General features: G+C 45.8%; 1 protein-coding gene across 1 annotated transcript in view; it reads left to right on the top strand.

The window, feature by feature from the left end:
* The window catches only part of ARHGAP17 (Rho GTPase activating protein 17), a 100,544-nt gene that overhangs the window by 63,393 nt on the left and 14,579 nt on the right, over window positions 1–22,572 (top strand). The window contains 9 exon segments of the mRNA XM_010837424.1: window positions 4,227–4,354; window positions 5,135–5,246; window positions 5,794–5,875; window positions 8,368–8,448; window positions 10,445–10,558; window positions 12,978–13,069; window positions 15,288–15,447; window positions 17,694–17,927; window positions 19,917–20,080. Coding sequence (XP_010835726.1) covers window positions 4,227–4,354; window positions 5,135–5,246; window positions 5,794–5,875; window positions 8,368–8,448; window positions 10,445–10,558; window positions 12,978–13,069; window positions 15,288–15,447; window positions 17,694–17,927; window positions 19,917–20,080 — 1,167 coding nt within the window.

The following is a 22,572-nucleotide window of genomic DNA, read 5'->3' as shown; positions in this document are numbered from 1 at the left end:
CCAGTACCTGATACCGCAGCATTAGGCATATAATCAGTGTGATCGGGTCATGAGAACGTGACCATCTCCTTCAGATCTTGTTCTCATCAGCACTCACTTTGCCCACCGTGTTCAGGCACATTGCTGATCCTACCCTTGAGTTATGAGCAGTCCAAACTTTCCCTTGATGCTTAGTTTTGATTCTAATCCTCTCTGATTTGCTATCAGAGCATCTCCCAGCAGAGATCAGTAGATGATCAGACACTGCTGTCCCCTTTAGACATGTTACATGCTTTGCCTTAAGGTATGGTCCTGACATTTGGAACTTAAATGCCCCCGACAGAAGCCTTGGTCTTGAGCTGAAAGAGGATTAAGCCAGGCGCTGAGTGTGACAACTCCATGATTGTGAAACATACACGTGTGTGCGTGGGTGTGGCTGTGCTCACACACTGGCCCCTCAAGAATACCACTCCTCTCTCCTAAATATTAATGTAGGCAATCCCAACAGATAGTCTTTGTGCCTGAGAGTTGTTAGATTTCAGAATTAGAAAATTCTGTGTCTTGCCTGACTCTCTAGCCCATCTCCCATCTGATCCCATCTCCTAACTCTTGGGTAATGGGGTTGAGTCACAGTGCAGAGGAACGAAGCAGCCGGCGAACACTCAGCCTTGCAAGGGGCCAGCTCTTGCTGGCCAAGGTCAGAGTGCCAAGAGCCTGTAGTTACGGGATACCTCCTATGCTCAGTGCCCTACACAGGACAAAATAGTAAACTTCACCATCTTAGCCTTTGAAGCCTAGTCTGGAAGGGTTGGCTAAAGGACACAAAAAAGAAATTTCTTTAGCAGCTCCACTCCCCGCTTTTGAAAAGCTCCTGTTCTATTTTTACCCAAGGCTCTTTTCCCTGGAGAAGCATGTCAGAAAGTCATGGGGAATGGGCAGGGGCAGGCAGGCGTTTTAGGAGGGACAAGCCGGCATGTGGCGGGAGCAGCCGTCGAAAGAAATGAGATTCTTTCTCTCTTTCTGAGGCTGCTGCCTTCGCCCAAGCCTTGCAGTTCAGCCCCTTCCACCTCTGCCTCCAATCTGCCTTTTATCTTAGTTCTGTCTTCCTCTTCCTTCTTCTCTATTTCTAGAAAGACTCAGAGTGTCCTTATGGTAGGCAAAAAGCTCAACCTCCCACCCAGCGCCCTGGTCTTCCACTCTGGTCGTCTGACCTTTGTTCAGTACCTGCTTGTCCTCAGCATGGAGGCTCCTTTCATCACATTCTCCTTGGTTTTTCTGGGAGGCTCTTCAAATGACTCGTTTCTATTGACGACCTCAATTTTCTAACCACCTTCCCACCCGTGTGCTTTGTGGTCTGATTTCCACTTCCAGTCACTTTACTATTAAAATCAAAAATGGAAGACAAAAGGCACTGCAAGTCCCATTGGGTCAGTGATTCTGGATTGTCAGATTCTGGCATGCGACGTGGCTTGAATGGGCTCTTCTTTGCCAGTTCTCCCACTCATTTTGTGTTTTCCACCACTGTTGGGGCTGTGTTTTCTCCACATCAGAAATTGAGCCTTTTCTGCGATCCAGTCCTTGCTCCTGTGTTCTTCTGCCTCCCCTCTTCCCCAGCTTTTCTTTCCAGGCCTCCACTCTCACCCGCATCTTCATCCACACAGCCTCAGTTTCAGGCGATGCCTGGCTGTTGTCTTAAACTCAGCATATCTCAAGCAGCAAACTGATGGTCTCCCACACCAGCTGACCTTTCCTCCACCTGGGCTCCTCAGGACCTCCTTTCCTTCAGACAATCCAGGTTTCAAACCTCAGAGCCCTCTTTTCCTTCCTTTCTGATGCCTCCTCTCCATTCCCACTCACGCCCCCGTCACCTAGAGCAAGAGTGTGGACGAAAGTGTCCGTTCCCAGACTCAAGATCCCTGCTCTCTTCTCAGCCCAAGTCCTCCTGGTCTACTTAATTCCTATCCATCTTCTAAGACTTTCACCAAGCTCCCTTCCTTGAGAAGCCTTCTCTGACAACTGAAGCCAGCAGTGAACACTTGCGTCTCCCAAATCGCTCTAGCGTTTATGGTCTACACCAGAAGTCGCAAACAGCCGTTTCTCATTTAAAAAAAAAAAATTTTTTTTAAACTAATTGCCATCACTTAAAAACCCTAACAGTCCTAATCTCTGGCTTGTCTTGGAAGTTCAGAGGGTCTGGTGATGCTGGACGTGCTTTCCCGCACGGTGACACGGGTCCAGCTCCCAGGAGTGGCTGCTGCCTTGGGACAGACCAGGCACACGCTCCCCACCGGATGGAGCTCCTACGGTGCCCCTGCACAGTCATGTTTGCGACCCTCGTCTATACCATTTTCTGCAGTGACTTAGCAAACACGTCTCATCTTGTTAATTTCTGTTGTCTGTTTACATGTGTGTCTTGTGCTCTCTTCACATTCTGATTGCTCTCGTCCCGGGGAGTGGGGCTGGGGGGTGAACTCTGACCCAGCACTGCAGATCTGTCACTTGAGGGGTCTCTTGTTGTGGGGGCAGCCCTGGTGGTAAAGTCTGCCTCCAGAGTGGTCTCTAAGCCAAGGGCTCTCACACCCATCCTCTGCCAACGTTACACCAACGTGGGGGTGAGACACCCTGTCCAGTGTTGACCTGAAAGTTCCGGCCAGGGTCTGGAGTGTGCCGGCCCCTCAGCATCGCAGGGTCAGGCACAGGGAGGTGATGGCAGGAATCATTTTCAGAAGTCCCTGGGTGATTCTGATGTGTCCCCCACCCCCTCAGGGGAAGGTCAGCTGGCCCTCTTCTGCCTGTGTTGAGAATCATTGCTTTAAATAAAGGGATGAAGTGTTTGAGGTAAGATCTGGCCTTTGAGTGGACTGTCCCAGAGCTCTGTCTTCTGAGAAGGGCCAGGCCCCTGGGTGCGGGTTGTGTTCAGAGTTCCACGGACCAGGGCTGGGGCCCTCACCAGGGGCGAGGGGCCTCCTGACAGTTCTGAGAGTGGCCACTGCCCTCCGCCCCCTCAGCCTGTCCTTTAAGGTCCTAGGGTAGGAATTTATGTTGGCCCTTTCCAGTCCTGTATGATAATGCTAGGCTTTACATTTTTAAGAAATTATTTCCTTTTTCAACTGAAGGAGTCGATTTCTTGTACCCTACTTGCTCTTTCCACCAAAGAAAAGCAGCCTTTGACCTCTGACTTCCCAGGAGCGCCCAGGTCTCCGGGTTCGTGGGATTTCCCTTTCTTTCTTGCAGTGGGCCCCTCCTGCCATCACATGCGGAGCGGTGTCAGAGCCATGCTGGGGTAACACTGCCCATCTGGCATTCAAGATTCGAATAGCAAAGTGGCTGAAGGACACGTGTCCACATGCCGAGAGGAACCCTTCCTGAACCACGTGTCCCGGTGGAGTCCCTCCCACCAGCCGACTTGCTCCCTTTGGCTTCTGCATGCGTCTCCATCAGTACTGGGTCTCCACGGGCCCCCAGGCAGCCCGGGTCCCACCACCAGTTCCTGGTCTCCCTTGGGCATCCCTGTCGTAAATGCCTGTTTCTGTGTGCCCGCTCTCTCGTTTGTCTTTCTGCTAAGCCGCCTCACCTCTCTCGTGGAATGAAGCAGCGCATATGACCGGAAAATAATACACAGTGTTGCTTTGCTGCTGTCCGCACAGCCTCCAGCCTAAGCTGCCTTGTGGGGGCTGCGTTCTCTCCACTCAGAATCCTGGGCAGTCTGGGGGTCTGGCACCAAGAGGTGCTGCAGGTCTGGGGGTAGGAGTTTACGGTGGCCCTCTCCAGTCCTGTTTAGTAATACTCGGCTGGTGTTTACATCTTTAAGAAATTACTTCCTTTTTCAATGGAAGGAGTCGATTTCTTGTCCTCCGGATAGAAAACCAGTGCTGCTCTGCACGGCTAGGTCAGTTTCTTCTCAGTGGAACCTCTGTGCTCAGACAGGCCATTGGTTTTGGCCCAAGGCAGCCCACCCATCTCGGGTGCATGTTGGGCCAGAAGCCCCATTGCAGCTCCCGCTGGGCATCTCACATCGGGCACCATGGCGTGTTGGGCTCTGCTCCACAGGCCACCTTCCCAGCCTGGCACATATGTAAACAGGAAAGGACACGAGCAAAGAGGACACGTTTCCCCCTTTCCCAAAGCCTCAGCTACAGGCTGCTAAAGAAAAAAAGAAAAATCCCTCCTGGTAGTCTGGGGGAGGAAATAACTTGGTGACGCCCACGAGGTGGTCGAGTGTCTCACTGGACAGTTTGCTGCTCTAGATAAGTGGGCGGAGAAGCCCGCCTTTGGGACGCCTTTGGAAGAACACCTGAAGCGGAGCGGCCGCGAGATCGCACTGCCCATCGAGGCCTGCGTGATGCTCCTGCTGGAGACGGGCATGAAGGAGGAGGTGAGGGGCCCCGCCGTCCCGGGCCGGTCTCCCCGGACCAGTGACTCTTGAACCGCGTTCACTGTGACCACATTTCACACTGAAACCCTGTCCATGTTACCTTCTGTAGACATGGAATGAAAGAGAGCTTTCACAGAGCAATATTTACCTTGCCTACCTGCAGTACACTCTGCCTTTTTTTTTTTTTTTTTTCCTTTTGGCCCCATTTGATTATTTCATTTTATACTGTGGTCATGATTTGTGAAAGTGAATTTCATGATGTACTACTGAACCAGAGTTTATGTGAGCTTTGGTTTCCAATAGCAAGATGCTTACATTTGTGTAGTACTCTGTGAGGTGGGGGAGGGTGGTATTTACATACTTTTATTTTATGAAATCCTTACCCCAGGTGGCGCTAGTGGTTAAAAAACAAAACCCACCCGCCAATGCAGGAGGCGTAGTGTTCCATCCCTTGGTCAGGAAGATCCCCTGGAGGAGGGGATGACAACCCACCCCTGTGTCCTTGCCTGGGAAAGTCCATGGACAGAGAAGCCTAGCAGGCTAGAGTCCATGGGGTCGCAAAGAGCTGGACACAACTTAGCAACTGAACAACAAAAGCAAATAGCTGATGAACAACATTGTGGTAGTCTCAGGTGAACAGTGAGGGAACTCAGCTGTACAGATACGTGTATCCATTCTCCCCCAAACTCCCGTCTCCTCCAGGCTGCCGCATAACCTTGAGCAGAGTTCCAGGTGCTGTATATACAGGAGGTGATACTAATGGCTTTGCGTTGTCTTTAGGGCCTTTTCCGGATTGGGGCTGGGGCCTCCAAGTTAAAGAAACTGAAAGCTGCTCTAGACTGTTCTACTTCTCACCTGGATGAGTTCTACTCTGACCCCCACGCCGTAGCAGGTGAGCTCCATGGAAGAAGACGCCTCGAGGTGACATAGCATCAGCTGAACGTTCAACATTAAGTTTAAGTAACAGATGAAACTGAAATGGTCTCCTTAATAGATTTAAGTGACAAAACTGAAATGACAAAACTCAAAAGTGTGCGTACTTACACATACATATCTTTTCTGTTCCTGTTTTGGGGGTTTTGTTTTATTTTCCTGATTATTAAGTAAAGGTGAAAGAAGCTTATAATCCACATGTTTGGAGGCATGCTTGTATTCTCTTCCTTTCTTTTACCCCCAAATCTCCATCTGCGCAGAGAAATGATGCCTATTAATTTGACTTTGAAGCTAATTTTACTTTCTATTGATCTCTCAATATATTTTACAAGGGACAGAAATCGTCTTGTGAATATTTCATTCTCTAACCACTCCTGCCAGTTCATGATTTGTTCTATGTATTGTGAGTGGTTATAATTGAGGTCATTTGAATTTGCAAAATAATATATCCTAAGAGTCCCAGCCTTGCCCCTTGTCACACTCAAAGAGGGTGTTACTAATTTCAGGTGCTTTGAAGTCCTATTTACGGGAGCTGCCTGAACCTTTGATGACTTTTAATCTGTATGAAGAATGGACACAGGTTGCGAGGTAAGTGTAAAGAACACCAAGTTGTTTTTTTCTTAATTGATTTACTTTTAACTGAAGGATAATGCTGTACAATATTGTGTTGGCTTCTGCCATACATCAACAGGAATCAGCTATAGGTATACATGTCCCCTCCCTCTTGACCCTCCCTCCCACCTCCCACCCCATCCCACCCCTCTAGGTTGCCACAGAGCACCGGTTTGAACTCCCTGAGTCATACAGCAAATTCCCACTGGCTGTCTATTTTACATATGGTAGTGTGTATGTAAAGAACACCGAATTTTAAAAGTTAAAGAAAACAATGTAATACTCTGTCTTGTTTGTAAATCACCTTACTCTTGGGGACCACAAAACAACATTAAAATAAGGTATTTTGAGCTGTGTGGGAACTCAGCTGTGCAATAATATAATGTTGACGTAATCAGTAACAACAGTTGATGCTTACTGAGCATTTACTGCAGGCTAAGTACTGTACTAATCTTTATGCCCGTGAATTCCTGCAGCCGATAATTAATAACATGAAAGGCAGAAATGGCTGTTATCCTCACTGTTCAGATGAGGAAACGGAGGCTTACGAAAGACTGGTGTCACTTAACTGACAGAGCTTGGAATCCACACCCAGAACTCTGCCCCGGAGCCTGAGTCCCTGCTGTTTATCTCTTCCCCTCCAACCCCGGCTTCTGTCTGTCCAGAAGTAGTTGGTTTTAGGCAAGGCAGAACTCATTGCAAAAGTTCTAGAGGCTTCTTCCTGGCCGCCTCCTGGTCAACGTGTCCCTCCCAATTGACTCGCCTCCTCTCAGAATGCCTAATTCCTCACCTATAAGGGGAGGGGAATATACCTCCCCTCCCCTCCCTGCATCTTCAAATACTCACCTGTTCCCATCAAACGAGCAGTGATTAGAAATAAGCCATGTGTTCTGATGAGTCATTCATCATCAGTTGAACCAGGCATTTGGGCTTTTTTTTTTTATGGTGTTGACTTTTTTTTTCTTTAAATATTTAGTTATTTTGGTTGTATCAGGTCTTAGTTGCAGCATGTGGGGTCTTAGTGCCCTGACCAGGGATCGAATCCATATCCCCTGCACTGGAAGGCAAATTATTAACCACTGGACCACCAGGGAAGTCCGTGAGCTTTTCTGTGCAGCTATGGCACAAGGCTTTCTCCCTGGCAGATAGTCAGGATTTTAAAGTAAGAGTGACCTCTTAGGCCAGTTGTGTCCTTGGAACCAGCACGGGGCACTGCCTGCTCTGGGTACTCACATGTGTGGGGCTGGAGGAACGCACCGAGCACTGTCAGGTCAGGGGTTCTGGAGTTTCGTATTGGGTGGGCTCCTTCCCTCTTCCTAGGCCTTGACTTTTCTCTCTGTTCTGAGATTCCCAGATTTGTCCCTGTGAGGAAATAAGCGGTAAAAGAGGGAATCTGTCTACTGGTGTGTTGATTCTATACTTGAGAAATGTCATCCCCTCCCAGTGACACATTCACTGGCCTCTAGAGTTGTCATTGTGTTTAACCCCTACCCACAGCTCTCCAGGCTGGTTCAGCTGTCGAGGAGGTTTTAAGTCCGAAGGTGTGTTGCGTGAGCAACTTCTAATGCCTTCTCTTGCTGGTTGGCAGAGTTGATTCTTGCCCTGAGGGCTCTGATCTAACCCTTTTTGGGTCTGTGAAAGCTCACACATTGAAACTCTGCAGCAGGAAAATTCCTGTAATTGCTTCAAAACAGAAAGGGCTTCTTGGCCCGGAGCCTTTGGGCAGTACTGAGCACAGGGAGAGCCCTGGGGATTGGGGTGCTAGGAGCTTGGCCCGCTCATCTGCTGCTGGGCCACCCTTGGGACAACAGACCTGAGCCCCGGACGCTGTACAGGAATATACACATTGTCTAGATAGAATTTTCAGAATGCCTCCTGTGTGCCAAACGTTGATCTAGGTGGTTTCTCATTGTTCTGTCTCTGAAAGCTCACAGTCACTTGGCAGAATTAACATTCTTATCCCCAGTTTGGCACTTTAGGAGATTGAGTCTTAATGAGGTTGACTAACTGCTCAGCATATGTTAGTTAGTATTTGACTCCATATTCGTTTCTTTCCAAAATCTGTGCTAATTAAAAATTTTTTTAATTTAATTTTTTATTTTTTGGCTACACCACCTAGCATGTTGGATCCTAGTTCCCCAACCAAGAATCAATCTTGCACACCCCCACCGCTGCCCCATGCATTGGAAGCTCAGAGTCTTAACCACTTGACCACCAGGGAAGCCCCTTTAATTCTTTTTTTAATCTTGGCTGTGCCACACGGCTCGCGGAATCTCAGGTCCCTGACTAGGGATTGAACCTGGGCCACGGCAGTGAAAAGTGCCGAATCCGAACCACTAGAAATTGCTGTGCTGTTTTCCAACTGTGCTTTCTCTGTCAGTGGGGGCATCGCTGCTAATATAGCAGATGAACACAGGTATTCCTAAAATGAGTATTAATAAACGGTTATAAATAATTTTTTTTCTCAGCGTACAGGATCAAGACAAAAAACTTCAGGATTTATGGAGAACATGTCAGAAGTTGCCACCACAAAATTTTGTTAACTTTAGGTATGTATGATTGGCATTCTGCAAATTAAGCCACCGAGCTGCAATGAAGAAAGGTTTAATCCGCAGAGGAGATTCAAGCTGGATTCAAGCATGTTTGGCACAATCATGCCAAAAAAATGCTCTGGAGGGTAACTCGGGGTTGCTGGGAGTGGGGCTTGATATATATTACTGTGATGTGTCTGGAGCACGGGCATCATGTCTGCCATCGACAGGTACGTCTCCTGACCATCTCATCACTGCAGCTGTTGGGAAAAAATTCTTATGAAAAGTTTGATTGACAGTATGTTGGATTTGGAGTCCAAAAGGCAAAAATTCAACAATAGTTGTCCTTTCTGTAATGTGTTTCACATATGCTACATAATTTAAGCAGAGTACAAATCATCCTGCTCAATAAAACTTCAAGAAATGGAGATTATGTATTAGTTTGTGGGATGGCTGTGTTTGTAGGAAAATTTGCCATGGAATAAATTTCTAGTATTTAACTTCAGTTTTCTCTTTGACTTAAAATGTAACTTTGAAGAAGCACAGAGAGAGGGTAAAAAAGGTAGCCTGAGGTAATAAAGTTGTTTAAAACCAAAGAAAACTTTGTAAGAAGATATGATCTGAAACGACAGATACTTTACTGGTGAAAGTTCTGGTATGTCGCCTGACCTTTAATTTCAGTCTTAGATCCTGTTACTAAGCTAAAGCTAAATATTCTAATATTTAGCTAATATTTTGAAATCTAAATATTTTAATATCTTAGCTATCAACCATGCCTTATGAATGTGTTAAATTTATAATCCCTTATTTGATTTGTTTAACACACCCAGCTTGTAATTGCAGGTACTCTTTCTTCAGTGTCTTATGGTGGAAACTAAATTACAGTGCTTGGTACTTTGGGATCTGAGCTTTTATTTTGTTTAACTTACTCATTATAATTTTTACTAATTGTTTTTTGACTAGGGAGGACATTTCCATGGTTCAAAATTCAAAGATGTACAATGGAAAAAATCTCTTTCCTCTTCTTGTCTCTCAGCTACCTACTTCCTCTCCTGAGAAACAACTCGTGTTTTCAGTTTCTTGTATATCCTCTCAGCAAGAGTTGATAGATGTAGAATCAAATATATATACATATATATATGTCTACATACATATCTACAAACGTTTCTGTCACACCTTTCACTTTTTTTTTTTAAACCAAATGGCACTGTATATTAGGTACATCATTCTCCTTGCCTTCTTTGCTATAATGCACGTCCTGGAGGTCTGTCCATATCAGTGTGTAATACATTTTTATGGCTACATAGTACTCTACTGTATGGATATGCTATGATTTATTTAATCAGCCCCCTCTTGGTAAATAGTTGGGTTTGTGCTTAATTTTTTGCTTTTATAGTGCTATTTTTGTACCTGAGAGTATATGATAAATTGGACATTTTCATAATTAGGGCCTAAAGCATTCTCATATACAGTTTCTTTTAAGCAATAAAGCTATACTTGTATTTTTAAAATCATGTTTGTAAAAAAGAAATTATGTTCACATTAAGAATATCTTGACCCCACTGTTAATCAAATTGTAATCTATTTCAGGGTAGAGAGATAGGTCATAAAGGAAAAACAGATTAGAAATATATAGCACATAGAGATTGAATCATTGAGGTTTGCATTTGAGCTGTTTTCCCATTCCAAGCTCTGAACTATCTATTCCCTGGAACAAAGAACATGTACTTATGGAGAATGAAATGGCAACCCACTCCAGTATTCTTGCCTAGAGAATTCCATGGACAGAGGAGCTTGGCGGGCTAGTCCATGGGGTCACAAAGAGTGGGACAATAATGGTTACTTCAATAACAACAAAAAAAGAAAACACACTTAACCCAAGGCAGCTTCGGGTTAAGTCACACCCTGCAGTTAGCATCTGTGGGATCTGGGGTTGAGCACCCCATGGGCAGGAAGGTACTGCTCCTCCAAGTATTTCAGAGTAGATGCTTTTCTTCTCTCTTTTGTTCCGTAGGTATTTAATCAAGTTCCTTGCGAAGCTTGCTCAGACCAGCGACATTAATAAAATGACCCCCAGCAACATTGCAATCGTGTTAGGCCCTAACTTGTTATGGGCCAAAAATGAAGGGTGAGTAACCGTTCCCTGTATCCTATTATCTAAGTTCTGCTTTCCACCTGATGCGAAGGGTAGACATGAAATTCACTTCTGAAGTCGATATTTCCCTGATAGCCGACTTTCTCAGACCTTACTATGCGCTGGGTCCTGTCCCACACGCTGGTCACACAAAGGTGTAAGAGACTTTGTCCCTGTCCTCCAAGGACCCCAGTCCTGGGCAGCCAGGCAGGTGAACGGTGATCGTGCAGTGATAAGCTCCACACACACATCTGTGCATCATAGACGTTATGAAGGAGGAACACAGCTTGGGCTGAGTCATTCAGGAGGAGATGGCACTTGACTGATGATGGATGAGCGGTTTTCCATGGGTAGGACCTGAATGAGCCGTGGCACAGAGGGCATAAAAAGGCCCTGGTCTCTGTGTTTGGGGGTGAGGGGTGGGGTGCATCATGTGGTCTCATATAGCTTGAGCACAGGGGTCATGAGGCTATGGGTGAAATTTATGGAGCCACTTTATGAAGGGCCTCATGCATCTTGCTGAGATGTTAGCAACTTATTTTATGGGTCATGCTGGGAAGAGGGCATCAAGATTTCTCAGCAGAAGAATCACTTGAGCAAATTGGATTTAGAAAGATTATTTGTTGGCTCTGAGAACTGTAGATTGACTGGAGGAGAGGTATCTAAGAGGTCAACTAGGAAGCGTCCAGGAAACCACTCATGTTGACATCTGCCACATAACCTTTTGAAATCGGTGATCTGTCCTCATTTTTACAGATGAGGATGCTGAGGCTTAGACAGGACAAATAATTTGCTTATTGCACAGCAGGGAAGTGGTGGGGCCCACAGGATCTGTCCTTAGCTTTTACCACTCTTCCCTGCCTCCCCTCACTTCTCTTCAGCTTTGTAAAATCATGAATGGTTCAAGTTACCATTCAAAAAATATAAGGACTTTCTGAATCAAATTTTTTCTATCTTTAATTCATCCATTTCCTTGTGGTATGCCCACTCTTGTTTTGGAAAGTATTTATAAAATTATTTACAAAGATCCAACGTTATAAAGCAAAAGATAAGTGAATATAAAGGCTAACTACATAGTGAATCGTATCCTACAGCAAATAAATTCCAAGGTAGACCAAAGAGGTAATTATAAAAAGTGATGTTGTAAACATAGCAAGTTAAAAAAAAATAAGTAAATAAACATAAATGCGTCAGGTAAATATTTATTAGCTTTGAGCATATAATGTAAGAGGATTTTATAAGCATAAAAGCAGTTTAGGAAACAGATAAGTCAAAAAGCTCCTTAAATAAATAGCAATTCACAAATGGGAAGGGAGTTCCTCTAAAAATATCCAGATACATAAAAAGGTCTTGAAATCAATAGGTAAACAATATCTCCTCAAAAAGAAAGATTGGCCAAGAATACCAGTGAATCGTTCCTCCCCCGTGCTGAGGTTCTAAGGCAGGAGAATCAGAATCCAGGTGGGTGGAAGGGAAGCATGAACCAGAGGGGAGGGTGATTTTCAAGCAGAATTTGGATTCAGATTCCAACTAATCTGGAATTTGAAAGGAGCTAGAACTTTCACATGGTTGGAAATCAGAGCAAAAGTATTCTTCCCAGTGGAAAGACAGGTTCTAGTGATAAAAGGAGGGAGGAAGTAGGTTTGGGACAGTCGGATGTGGGATCCAGTCTGTCAGAGATCTGTGTCCTCCTTTATATGAAAAACCTCAGAACAGTCATGATACTGTAAAAATTAAGTGCAGTGAAGAATCTGAGGCTCTGAGCATGGTTGGTGCCCAGTAAATGTCAGGCCCTTGCAGCCCATCTGCCGTCCTGTGTTCTGACTCTGGACTGGATGTGAGCTCCTTAACTGCAGGGACAACAATTCTTCTTTATTTTCTTTCTTGTGAGCCCTGGCATTCAGACACTGTCAACTTCTGAACACACACCTTGGGACCAGTCCACATCTGTATGTGACAACCTTAGTTAACATGTGTAAACGCAGAGCCCAGGTCTTCTGTGTGATAAGAGACACCCCGAAACACCGCATACGCTTGGCTGCATCATAGCCATGATCACCATTGTATATGTGATCCGGGGTCTTAGACAGTGTGACTCCCACAGGCAAGAGTATGGAGTGGGAAAATGCAGGCCTGTCCCCAAACAACTGAAAACCAGCATTCTGAGACATCATTGGGGACTGACTGACGTCATACTTGTTAGCACAGACTAAGGAGTGACGGCCAAGTTAGGGTAATTTTTCTTCCTGGGTGATCACTGCCACACTCCTTGGCCAGAGCCTGATGGATCTCATTTTTGCCTTTGTACTTAAATGTTTTATCCTTTCAATATAACTGAATTGCCCTGACTCAACCTGCAGAAATTAGAAGCTGACCTGGGGAGGTGGTTTAACTTTGTCAACTTCCTTTGCAGAACGCTCGCCGAGATGGCAGCTGCCACATCCGTCCACGTGGTTGCGGTCATCGAACCCATCATCCAGCACGCCAACTGGTTCTTCCCCGAAGGTGACTGCCGCTCCAATTTCATCGACACACTGATACATAACAGTAGTATAAACAGTCTTTCTTTGTTGTTTATCTTTGAAGTTTTCATTGGGGTAAAATACACATAATATGAAATTACCGTTTTAAGTGTACAATTCAGAGGGTTAACTGCATTCCCAGTGTTGTGCCACCACCATCATCTATTTCCAAAGCTTCTTCATCATTCCAAACTGAAACCCTGCCCATTGAACGATAAGTGTACATTATCTCTGCCCCTCAGGCTCTGTAACTGTTAATACTGTCCTGCTTTCTGTCTCTGGGAGTTGGTGATGGACAGGGAAGCCTGGCATGCTACAGTCCTTGGGGTCACAAAGAGTTGGACACAACTGAGCAACTGAACTTTCTGTCTCTGTGAATTTGCCTGTTCTATGCATGTCCTATAAGTAGAATCATAGAATGTTTAACCCTGTGTGTCTGGCCTGTTTCATTTAGCATAACAATTTCAAGGGTCATTCATCCATGTTGTAGCATGTGTCAGAATTTCATTCCGTTTTAAAAATCTGAATAATATTCCTTGTATGTATAAACAACATTTTGTTTATCTGTTAGCCGATTGGTGGGCATTTAGGCTGTTTGCACCTTTTTGACTATTGGTAATTGGCCGCTCTAAACATCGGTATAGGGGTATCTGTTTAATTCCCAGATTTATTTTGGGTACATATCCAGGAGTGGCATTGCTGAGCTATATGAGAATTCTATGTATAAACAATCTTTTTAAGGAAGCAAATGCATAAGTAATCCCATCACATTGCCTTTACTTTTTCATGCTTCTTTTTAGACCCTTGGCATTCCTGTTTTCACACAGTAGTAGCCTCACTGTTGGGTATTTCACTTTGTTTCACAGCACATGGAGTCATCCATTCAGCCAGTGTGTGCTGAGTACTCGCTAGGTGCATGTTTGCTGGTGAGATGTGCTGTCTTCCCTGGAGAAGGAGACCTGATCGTCAGAGAAACTCTAACACATGACACCTTTGAAGGAAGGTGGAGGGAGGATTTGACAGACTCAGGTGTCAGGCACCAAGGGCCAGGGATGACTCTGTAGAAGAGGTGACACTGACATGCAGGGATCCTCAGGGGTGCAGGGCCCCCTTTCGGGTACTGGTTGGGAGTCTGGCCCTTCCGCCCCAGCTTTGCCCAGAGCAGCCCGGCTGTCATCCTCTGGAGTGTAAGCTCCTTGAAGCCTGGTCAAGCACATCTCTTCTCCTCTGTCTTTTTTCTTCATAGTCATCTTTCTTCTCATCTGTCTCTTCCCCTGAGTTCCCACCATCCAGAATCACACCCCACTCATGTAAGGATGCATAGTGAATGTGTGATGGATAGGTGATAATTGGCATTCTGCCCAGGGTTTCCTTTTTTTTTTTGGAGGGGGTCAGTGTTCATTGAGGTGCAATTTGCATAAATTAACAACTGACTGTACAGTGTAATGATTCTTAACAAATACATCCAGTGTGTACCTGCCACAATGATTTACATAGAGTGTTTCCATCATCCCAGAGAGTTCTTTCATGACCCTTTTCAGTCATGCCTATCATTCAGCCGGTGGCCATCACTCATCTGCTTTCCGTGTCTACAGTCTGTCTTTTAAACATTTTTATATAAATAAGAGTATGGAGTGTAGTCTTTTGTATCTGGCTTCTTTCATTTAGCATCATGCTTTTCAATAAGTTGAATCGCTCAGTCGTGTCCGACTCTTTGCAACCCCGCGGACTGCAGCACCCCAGGCTCCCTGATCACGCTTTTGAGAGCCAAGATTTCTTTTGAGAAAACGAGTCTTCAGAACCTGCTATAGACAGTATGAAGTTGATACCGCCCTTTTTATCTATTTAATATCAAGCTGTAAATATCTTAGTTTTTTCTGTTTCCAATAAGTAGTCATCCATGCTCAGTATCCTCTTCCATATTCCATGTTTTCTTTTTTTTTTTTAAGAAAAGAGAAAGTGGGGAGTTGTGTAACTTGGATGCTGAATCATACCCCTCCCTTAGCTCTAGTTTTCTTACCTTACCCCCCTACCTTGGTTTGGGAAACTGTCGTTAAGAAGATGAGGTGCCTGGGGCTTCCCCTTGTGAAATAGTGAGGGCTCGTGGACGAGAGGAGTCTCCTGTCCCAGTGGGGTGTCCTCCAGCTCTCTTGGCCCCTGTGCGCTGTGTCTCACGTACACGCTTCTTTCTCTTCCGGCAGAGGTGGAATTCAACGTGTCAGAAGCGTTCGTACCTCTCACCACCCCAAATTCCAATCACTCATCCCACACTGGAAACGACCCTGTCGACTCGGGGACCCTGGAGAGGAAGCGGCCTGCCAGCATGGCGGTGATGGAGGGGGACCTGGTGAAGAAGTAGAGGTGCGTTCAGAGCTATGATCTTCACGGTGGTAGGAGCTGGCACGGGGAGAGGCAGCGACCCATGGTCCCTGGTCCTGCCTCAGTGGACCTGTCCCTCGGGAGCGACTCAGTGAGCACCCAGGCCTGTCAGAGTCCAGACAGTTTCAGGAACTCGGCTCTAGTTCGTTGCAAACATTAATCCGTCCCGACGGGAGGTGTGTAGCCACCAGTTAACACTCGTACCTAGTGCATCCAAGCTTTGCTTGGTGGTCTGTGATGAGCCCTACACAGTAGCATCACACACATGTTACTAAATGTTACTAAATGTACTTGATTGGAGAAAAAGAAAAAAAAGAGTTAAATATTGAGGATGTCTGTCCAGGAGTGAATATGAGAACAACCCACCTCTCATGGTGATCTGTGTGAGCTGGTGTCTAAAGACACACGTTTTTGGTATAACTTGGTTCCTCACTGGATGCCAACCATAGGAGCCTCAGTTTTTGCCAGTTCTGGAAGAAAAAAAAACTGTGTCGGACTTAGTAAGAGGCAGTACTAGTCTCTATACTAGGCTCCTTGGGTGATCTGTGGGATTTTCAAACGTTATTAAGACTATTTGTGGTTTTTGCCTTCAGATGCCAATCTGTCCAACATGTATGCTGAAATGCTACTGTGTTTACCAGTAACGCTGAGTTAGGAGTCGCGTGCTTTTCTCATGTACATGCAATAATCTTACTGGAAATAGTTTTACATGAAAACTAAACAACAAGCTCTTATTCTAACTGCCCGCTCTTAAAGTGAGGTCTGTTTTTTTGTTTTGCCTTTTTGTTGTTTCTTTGTTTTTAAAACCCATAGCAAAGGAAAAGGCTTTACTCTTCTGTTCCGTCACTCTGGAGGCCACATTTACGATGTGCAGAAGCTTCACTCCTCTGAACCAACATTCACACACGCAGAAGAACTCCCTGATGACAAACTGTCCTTCACAGAATTAGCCTTTGTGTATCTGAAGTTACAGACTGCAGTGTTAGGGTCTACTTAGCACATGCTAAAGAGTTCCCAGCCATCTTCCTGGATGGATTCTCCCCACCAGCTGACTCAGTAACCACAAGCTCAGGCAGCCATATACCTTTCTAATCTTTTGAACTGGCCAAAAGGGTTAATTCATACACCAGTGGCTTCAGTAGAAAGTGAATCTTCCTTCTAACCTATCCTCCAACCACCATCTCCTTTCCCAGAGCAACTATTTTTCCAGTCCTACACATCTGCTCAGATATATTCTTTGCGTATTTACCATCATTTCTGGGCTTCCCTGGTGGCTCAGTGATAAAGAATCTGCCTGCCAATGCAAGAGACGCAGGAGATGTGGGGTCAGAAAGATCCCTTGGAGTAGGAAATGGCAACCCACTCCAGTATTCTTGTCTGGAGAATCCCATGCACAGAGGAACCTGGTGGGCCACAGTCCATGGGGTCGCAAAAGAGTCGGACATGACTTAGCAGCTAAACAACAAACAGCGCATCCTTTTGGATATATTCTTTGCATACGCATAGACCTAAGTTGGAGAAGGCAATGGCACCCCACTCCAGTACTCTTGCCTGGAAAATCCCATGGATGGAGGAGCCTGGTGGGCTGCAGTCCATGGGGTCGCTAAGAGTCAGACTTGACTGAGCGACTTCACTTTCACTTTAATCTTTCATGCATTGGAGAAGGAAATGGCAACCCACTCCAGTGGTCTTGCCTGGAGAATCCCAGGGACAGGGGAGCCTGGTGGACTACGGTGTATGGGGTCGCACAGAGTCGGACACGACTAAAGCGACTTAGCAGCAGCAGCAGACCTAAGTTTCTACATCTCAGCTTAAGAGGTGACGTAAGGCTGTCTGACTTTGCTGCTGGTGGCACTTCTGCACTCAGCTTCCACCTTGATGGGGAAACACACAGATTCCAGGTGATGGCCTCGTGGAAATAAACTATGGAAATAAACACGCTGTTATGATGGCACTCACTCAGGATGAGGCCTGCGTGTTTGCTTTCAGCTGCTCACACCCACTTTCAGAAAGGACGTTGGTCAGTACCAGGTCCAGATTTAGAGCCCTGTTACTCCGTGCCTGAGTAACAGGAGCGACCATTCATCTGGTCCTTGCTGCTTCATTGCATGCTGGGCAACTGGGGTGGCTGTCCCCGCGTGTGGGGTTTAACACGCGGGGACCGACGGGCGTCTGTGTCAGTGGTCGGCTCGCATGGTGTGTTGCTCACTTTTCTTCTCTCTGTGTAGCTTTGGTGTGAAGCTTATGGACTTCCAGGCCCACCGGCGGGGTGGCACCCTAAATAGAAAGCACGTATCCCCTGCTTTCCAGCCACCACTCCCGCCCACAGATGGCAGCACCTTGGCTCCGGCGGGCCCAGAGCCCCCTCCTCAGAGCTCTAGGGCCGAGAGCAGCACAGGGGGTGGGACTGGCCCCTCCTCTGCAGGCATTCTGGAGCAGGGGCCCAGCCCAGGCGACAGCAGGTAAGGAGGCCAGCTTCTGCTGGCAGTGGGTGCCAGACACCCCAGCCTTCTTGCAGGTGCTGGCCTGCGGGCATGGCCTCCATGTCCCAAGGATCACTTGGCACAGCATGAACCATCTTTGCCTTCACTCCTCCTGGCAAAGGATGGAAAAAAAGACTGCAAATTGCTTGCTTCCTTTCCTGTTTTCAAAAGAAAGCAACATTTGTTTGCATTCTTTACCATACTGCTTTAGGGGTGGGAAGCTAGAAGCCAGTGAGTGTCTCACAGTCATAAGCCTCTCCTACCTGTTTGATGTATACTCGTTGTTCACGTAGCACTTGCTTGTTGTCATCCAGAACGCTAACTAGTAAATGCTGGACTGTAACAAGTTAGTAAGATAATTATATTCCTTGCATTCCTTCACTCATCCATTCAGCCATCCATCCAATCAGATGTAGTGAATAACTGTGCTGGCCACTATACTGAGCATCCCCCCAGCCCCCTGACTTTAAGTCTTGTAGGGGAGGGGATACATGAGTACAAAGTAGAAAATAATGGTAGATTTTCTTCGGAGGCTCTTTGGTTACTTCACCTTTTGATTAGCCACCTGGAGTGGACTGTGAATTTATAGCAGCTTTAGGGAAAAATACCTTTGACCTGGAGACCTTTATTGAATTGACGTGAATTCAGTTCTCCACTCTGACCTGGGCAGATAGCCACGAGAAGCCACTTGAGGTGGTATGTTGGGTGGTTCAGAGCTGGCAGCTGCTATAAAAGATGAGCCCCTCTTGTACATGCTAACATTTTTACTGTATTTGGTCTACCTTGGCCACCTATAAAGCACTGAACGGTCATGTATCAAGTAAAATAAAAGGTAAAACAAGGATGGCCGCCTGTGAATCGTGCACTTTTTTCCTGCCCAGAGGTGACTTTGCCTTGGGGGAGCTCCCTCAGGTCTTCTCCTTTGGTGGGGAGAGACTGCTTGTCATGTGCAAAGCATAATGAGATGAGAATCTCATTAAATTCTCATAGCTAACTGAGGGCTTTGTACATTCCTACATTCCTTTCTACCAGCATAATTGAAGGAAATATACCTCCTGGTTAAAAATAACTAAGGCCTCAAACTCCCTGGTGCTTCAAACACGCATTGTAAGCTCCACCTTGGCCTGTCCATAACTCCTGCCACACAGGTGTTCATTTGGGCCTAAATCTTTTGCTTGGAGAAAAAGTCTTAGCAGACTCACACATTTTCATTTACCTGCAGCGTTCAATTTGTTTTAATCAGGCAAAATATTTTATTTAAGACAGAAATTAGTCTTTACCGCAGAAGGACAAATAGGATCTCCGTCATCAATTTGCTCTTTGTTTTTTGTGCTCTGTAGATATCTTGGGGTACATCTCATCAATGGCATTTACCTTGACAAATTGTAGCTGTAAAGTTCAGTATACAAAGTTCTGAGCCAGGGATTAGTGGAACCTCAGATCTGATCTCTACGCCACTATTAACCCACCCTGGACCTTGAGTAATCATTTAGCCTCTCAGAGTTTCTCTTTCCTGCAGGCCAAATTATTGATAATAATTGAGCACTTGATCATTTAGCATAGCATTAGTGTTTTGCTACTCCATTTGCTTAGTTTTGTCCAACGTGTATGTCAAAATGGTATTATTTTGAAGTCCAAAAACCCTTTCATGTCTTTAAATGTTGCCCAATTTAAGTACAAGCTCATTAGAACTTGAAATTTCTTATTGACTGCTGCAAAATGGCCTCTCATGATTTTTAAGTGACAGAGTAGTTGGAAGACCATCTGGTGCCATGAATCTCAAAATCTGTGGTCCTGGCTGGCACCAAATAGATACCAGCTTCAGAGACCCTGAGTGAGCTATTTAAAAGTTCAGCCCACCTCCTTGCCTGCTATGGGGAAAACTAGTGGGAATCCCATACTTTACAGCATGTTTAGCTTTTCTAGCTGGAAATGCTTGACATCTAACGTGGCTTCTGCTCCCCATAGTCCTCCAAAGCCCAAGGACTCTGTAGCTGCCCCCGCGCCCGGGAGGAACAGCAGTCAGGCGGCCCCCGGCCCAAGCCAGGCCCAGGCAGCTGCCGGCTCCCATCAGCTCTCTGTGGGCCCCGCGCACAATTCTGCCGGCCCGAGCCCTCACACTGTGCGCCGAGGTAAGTCCCCGCCACTTTCACTCGTGCCCTTGGGGAGGGACACGCACACCTCCCTGGGTCAGCGTAGCGGTCAGGCTGAGAAGCTCTCCGGCTGATGGTTCCACATCTGTTGTAAAGTGGCAAGCAGAAATACCAGTCGTTAAGGAAAAGAATCCTTAAGGGAAGTGGAAAAATGGGGAGCAGGCAAACAGACCTTTCAGAATATGTTTGAGCTACCAAGCCTGAGAGACAGTCGTTTCTCCAGAAATGCTCCCTGTTTTCCAGGAACCTGGTGTTCCAAGCCCTCACTCTGTTTTCAGAACCACAGCCTCTGTCCCAGCCAGGCTTCCTGGGCCTGGGAGCCCCCAGGCTCTCTGGATTGGGCTCTGGGCCTCTGGGTCCCCATTCACATGTAATCTGACCTGCTCCCACCTGTGCCACTGTGGTCCTCACCCCCGCAGGCAGGGACATGGCTTTTTTTTTTTTTTTTAATGAAAAATTCTTTAAATTCTATAGTGCTTTACAGTTTTTTCAAAAGTTTTGCACACGTGATTTAATATAATCCCATAATAACACCCCCTTTTTTCCATACCCCTTTCTTGCCCCTCCCCGCATCCCTCTCCCTAGTGGTAACCACTGGTTTGTTCTATGTATCTTTGAGTCTGCTGTTTTTTTGTTTTATTCACCACTCCGTTGTATCTTAGATTCCATGTAGAAGAGATATCATACAGGATTTCTCTTTCTGACCTATTTTGCTCAGCATAATGCCCATCAGGAGGGGGATGGCTTTAAGCCACAAAGCTGAGTGAGTCATCCTGGCTGGAACTCTCCATTCCTTCCATGCAGACCTCCCACCAGGCACCCTGCATGGCCTGGCCACGTGGTCTAGGTTGGCCCCTCTGAGCCCAGCTCTTCCCTTGTCCCCTTACTGACTTCAGCCTCACTGGTCCACTCTCTGTTCCTCAGATGCACTAAGCTTACTCCCTCTTTGGAGCTTCTGCACATGTTTTCTCTTCTAGAACATTCTGTCCCACATCTTCACATGGTTCCTTCTTTTTTATTTTATTGGGGTAGGAGCGCATGAGATCTACCCTTTTAAATATTTGTGTATAATAGACAGTACTGCACTCTTCAGTGCATAATACAATCCTGTACTGTAGACACAGTGATATACAAGAGATCTCCAGAAGCTGCCTAACATGACTGATACCTTATGCCTGTTGAATACCAGCTCTCCATCACTCCCCGTCTTTACTCCTGCCCCCAGTCCCTGGCAACGCCCATTCCACTCCTGGTTCCAAGAGTTTGACTGTTCTTGATACCTCATGTAAGTGGAATCAGTTAGAATAGGTCTTTCTGTGACTAGGTTGTTTCACTTCGCATCATGTCTTTAAAGTTCATCTGCATTGTTATATATGACAGAATTTCCTACTTTTTGAGGCTATTCCATTTTATATATATACCAACTTTTTTAAAATCCAGTCATCCCTTCTCAGTGTAAGAAAAAAATTTGGAAGTAATTTTTGATGCAAATAAAGTATAGAAGATCCATATCCAATATACTGAATACTAAATTTAAAAAATCAGGAGCCACTTAAGGGGCTGATATCCTGTTCATCATAAAATTGAGATAAAAATTAGTTGTACTAAGAAATATCTTTTCACCTCCTTGGGAAAAATGACCATTTTTCTTTAAAGAAAAAAAAAATCCAGTTATCCATCAATGGGCAATAGATTGTTTCCACATCCTGGCTATTGTGAATCATGCTTCAGTGGACATGGATGTGCAAACAGTCTCTTCAAAATCCTGATTTCATTTCTTTTGGATAAATACTCAGAAGTGAGATTCTTCAATCAATGTGGTAGTTTTATTTTTAATTTTTTTTAGGAGACTTCATTCTGTTTTCCATAATGGCTGTCAGATCAGATCAGTCACTCAGTCGTGTCCGACTCTTTGCGACCCCATGAATCGCAGCACGCCAGGCCTCCCTGTCCATCACCAACTCCCAGAGTTCACCCAGACTCACGTCCATCGAGTCAGTGATGCCATCCAGCCATCTCATCCTCTGTCGTCCCCTTCTCCTCCTGCCCCCAATCCCTCCCAGCATCAGAATCTTTTCCAATGAGTCAACTCTTCGCATGAGGTGGCCAAAGAACTGGAGTTTCAGCTTTAGCATCATTCCTTCCCAAGAAATCCCAGGGCTGATCTCCTTCGGAATGAACTGGTTGGATCTCCTTGCAGTCCAAGGGACTCTCAAGAGTCTTCTCCAACACCACAGTTCAAAAGCATCAATTCTTTGGCGCTCAGCCTTCTTCACAGTCCAACTCTCACATCCATACATGACCACAGGAAAAACCATAGCCTTGACTAGACGAACCTTTGTTGGCAAAGTAATGTCTCTGCTTTTGAATATGCTATCTAGGTTGGTCATAGCTTTCCTTCCAAGGAGTAAGCGTCTTTTAATTTCATGGCTGCAGTCACCATCTGTAGTGATTTTGGAGCCCAGAAAAAT

The sequence above is a fragment of the Bison bison genome, unplaced genomic scaffold, assembly GCF_000754665.1.
Source record: "Bison bison bison isolate TAMUID 2011002044 unplaced genomic scaffold, Bison_UMD1.0 scf7180017864072, whole genome shotgun sequence".
Lineage (NCBI taxonomy): Eukaryota > Metazoa > Chordata > Mammalia > Artiodactyla > Bovidae > Bison > Bison bison.
This window is presented reverse-complemented; position numbering and strand designations above follow the sequence as displayed.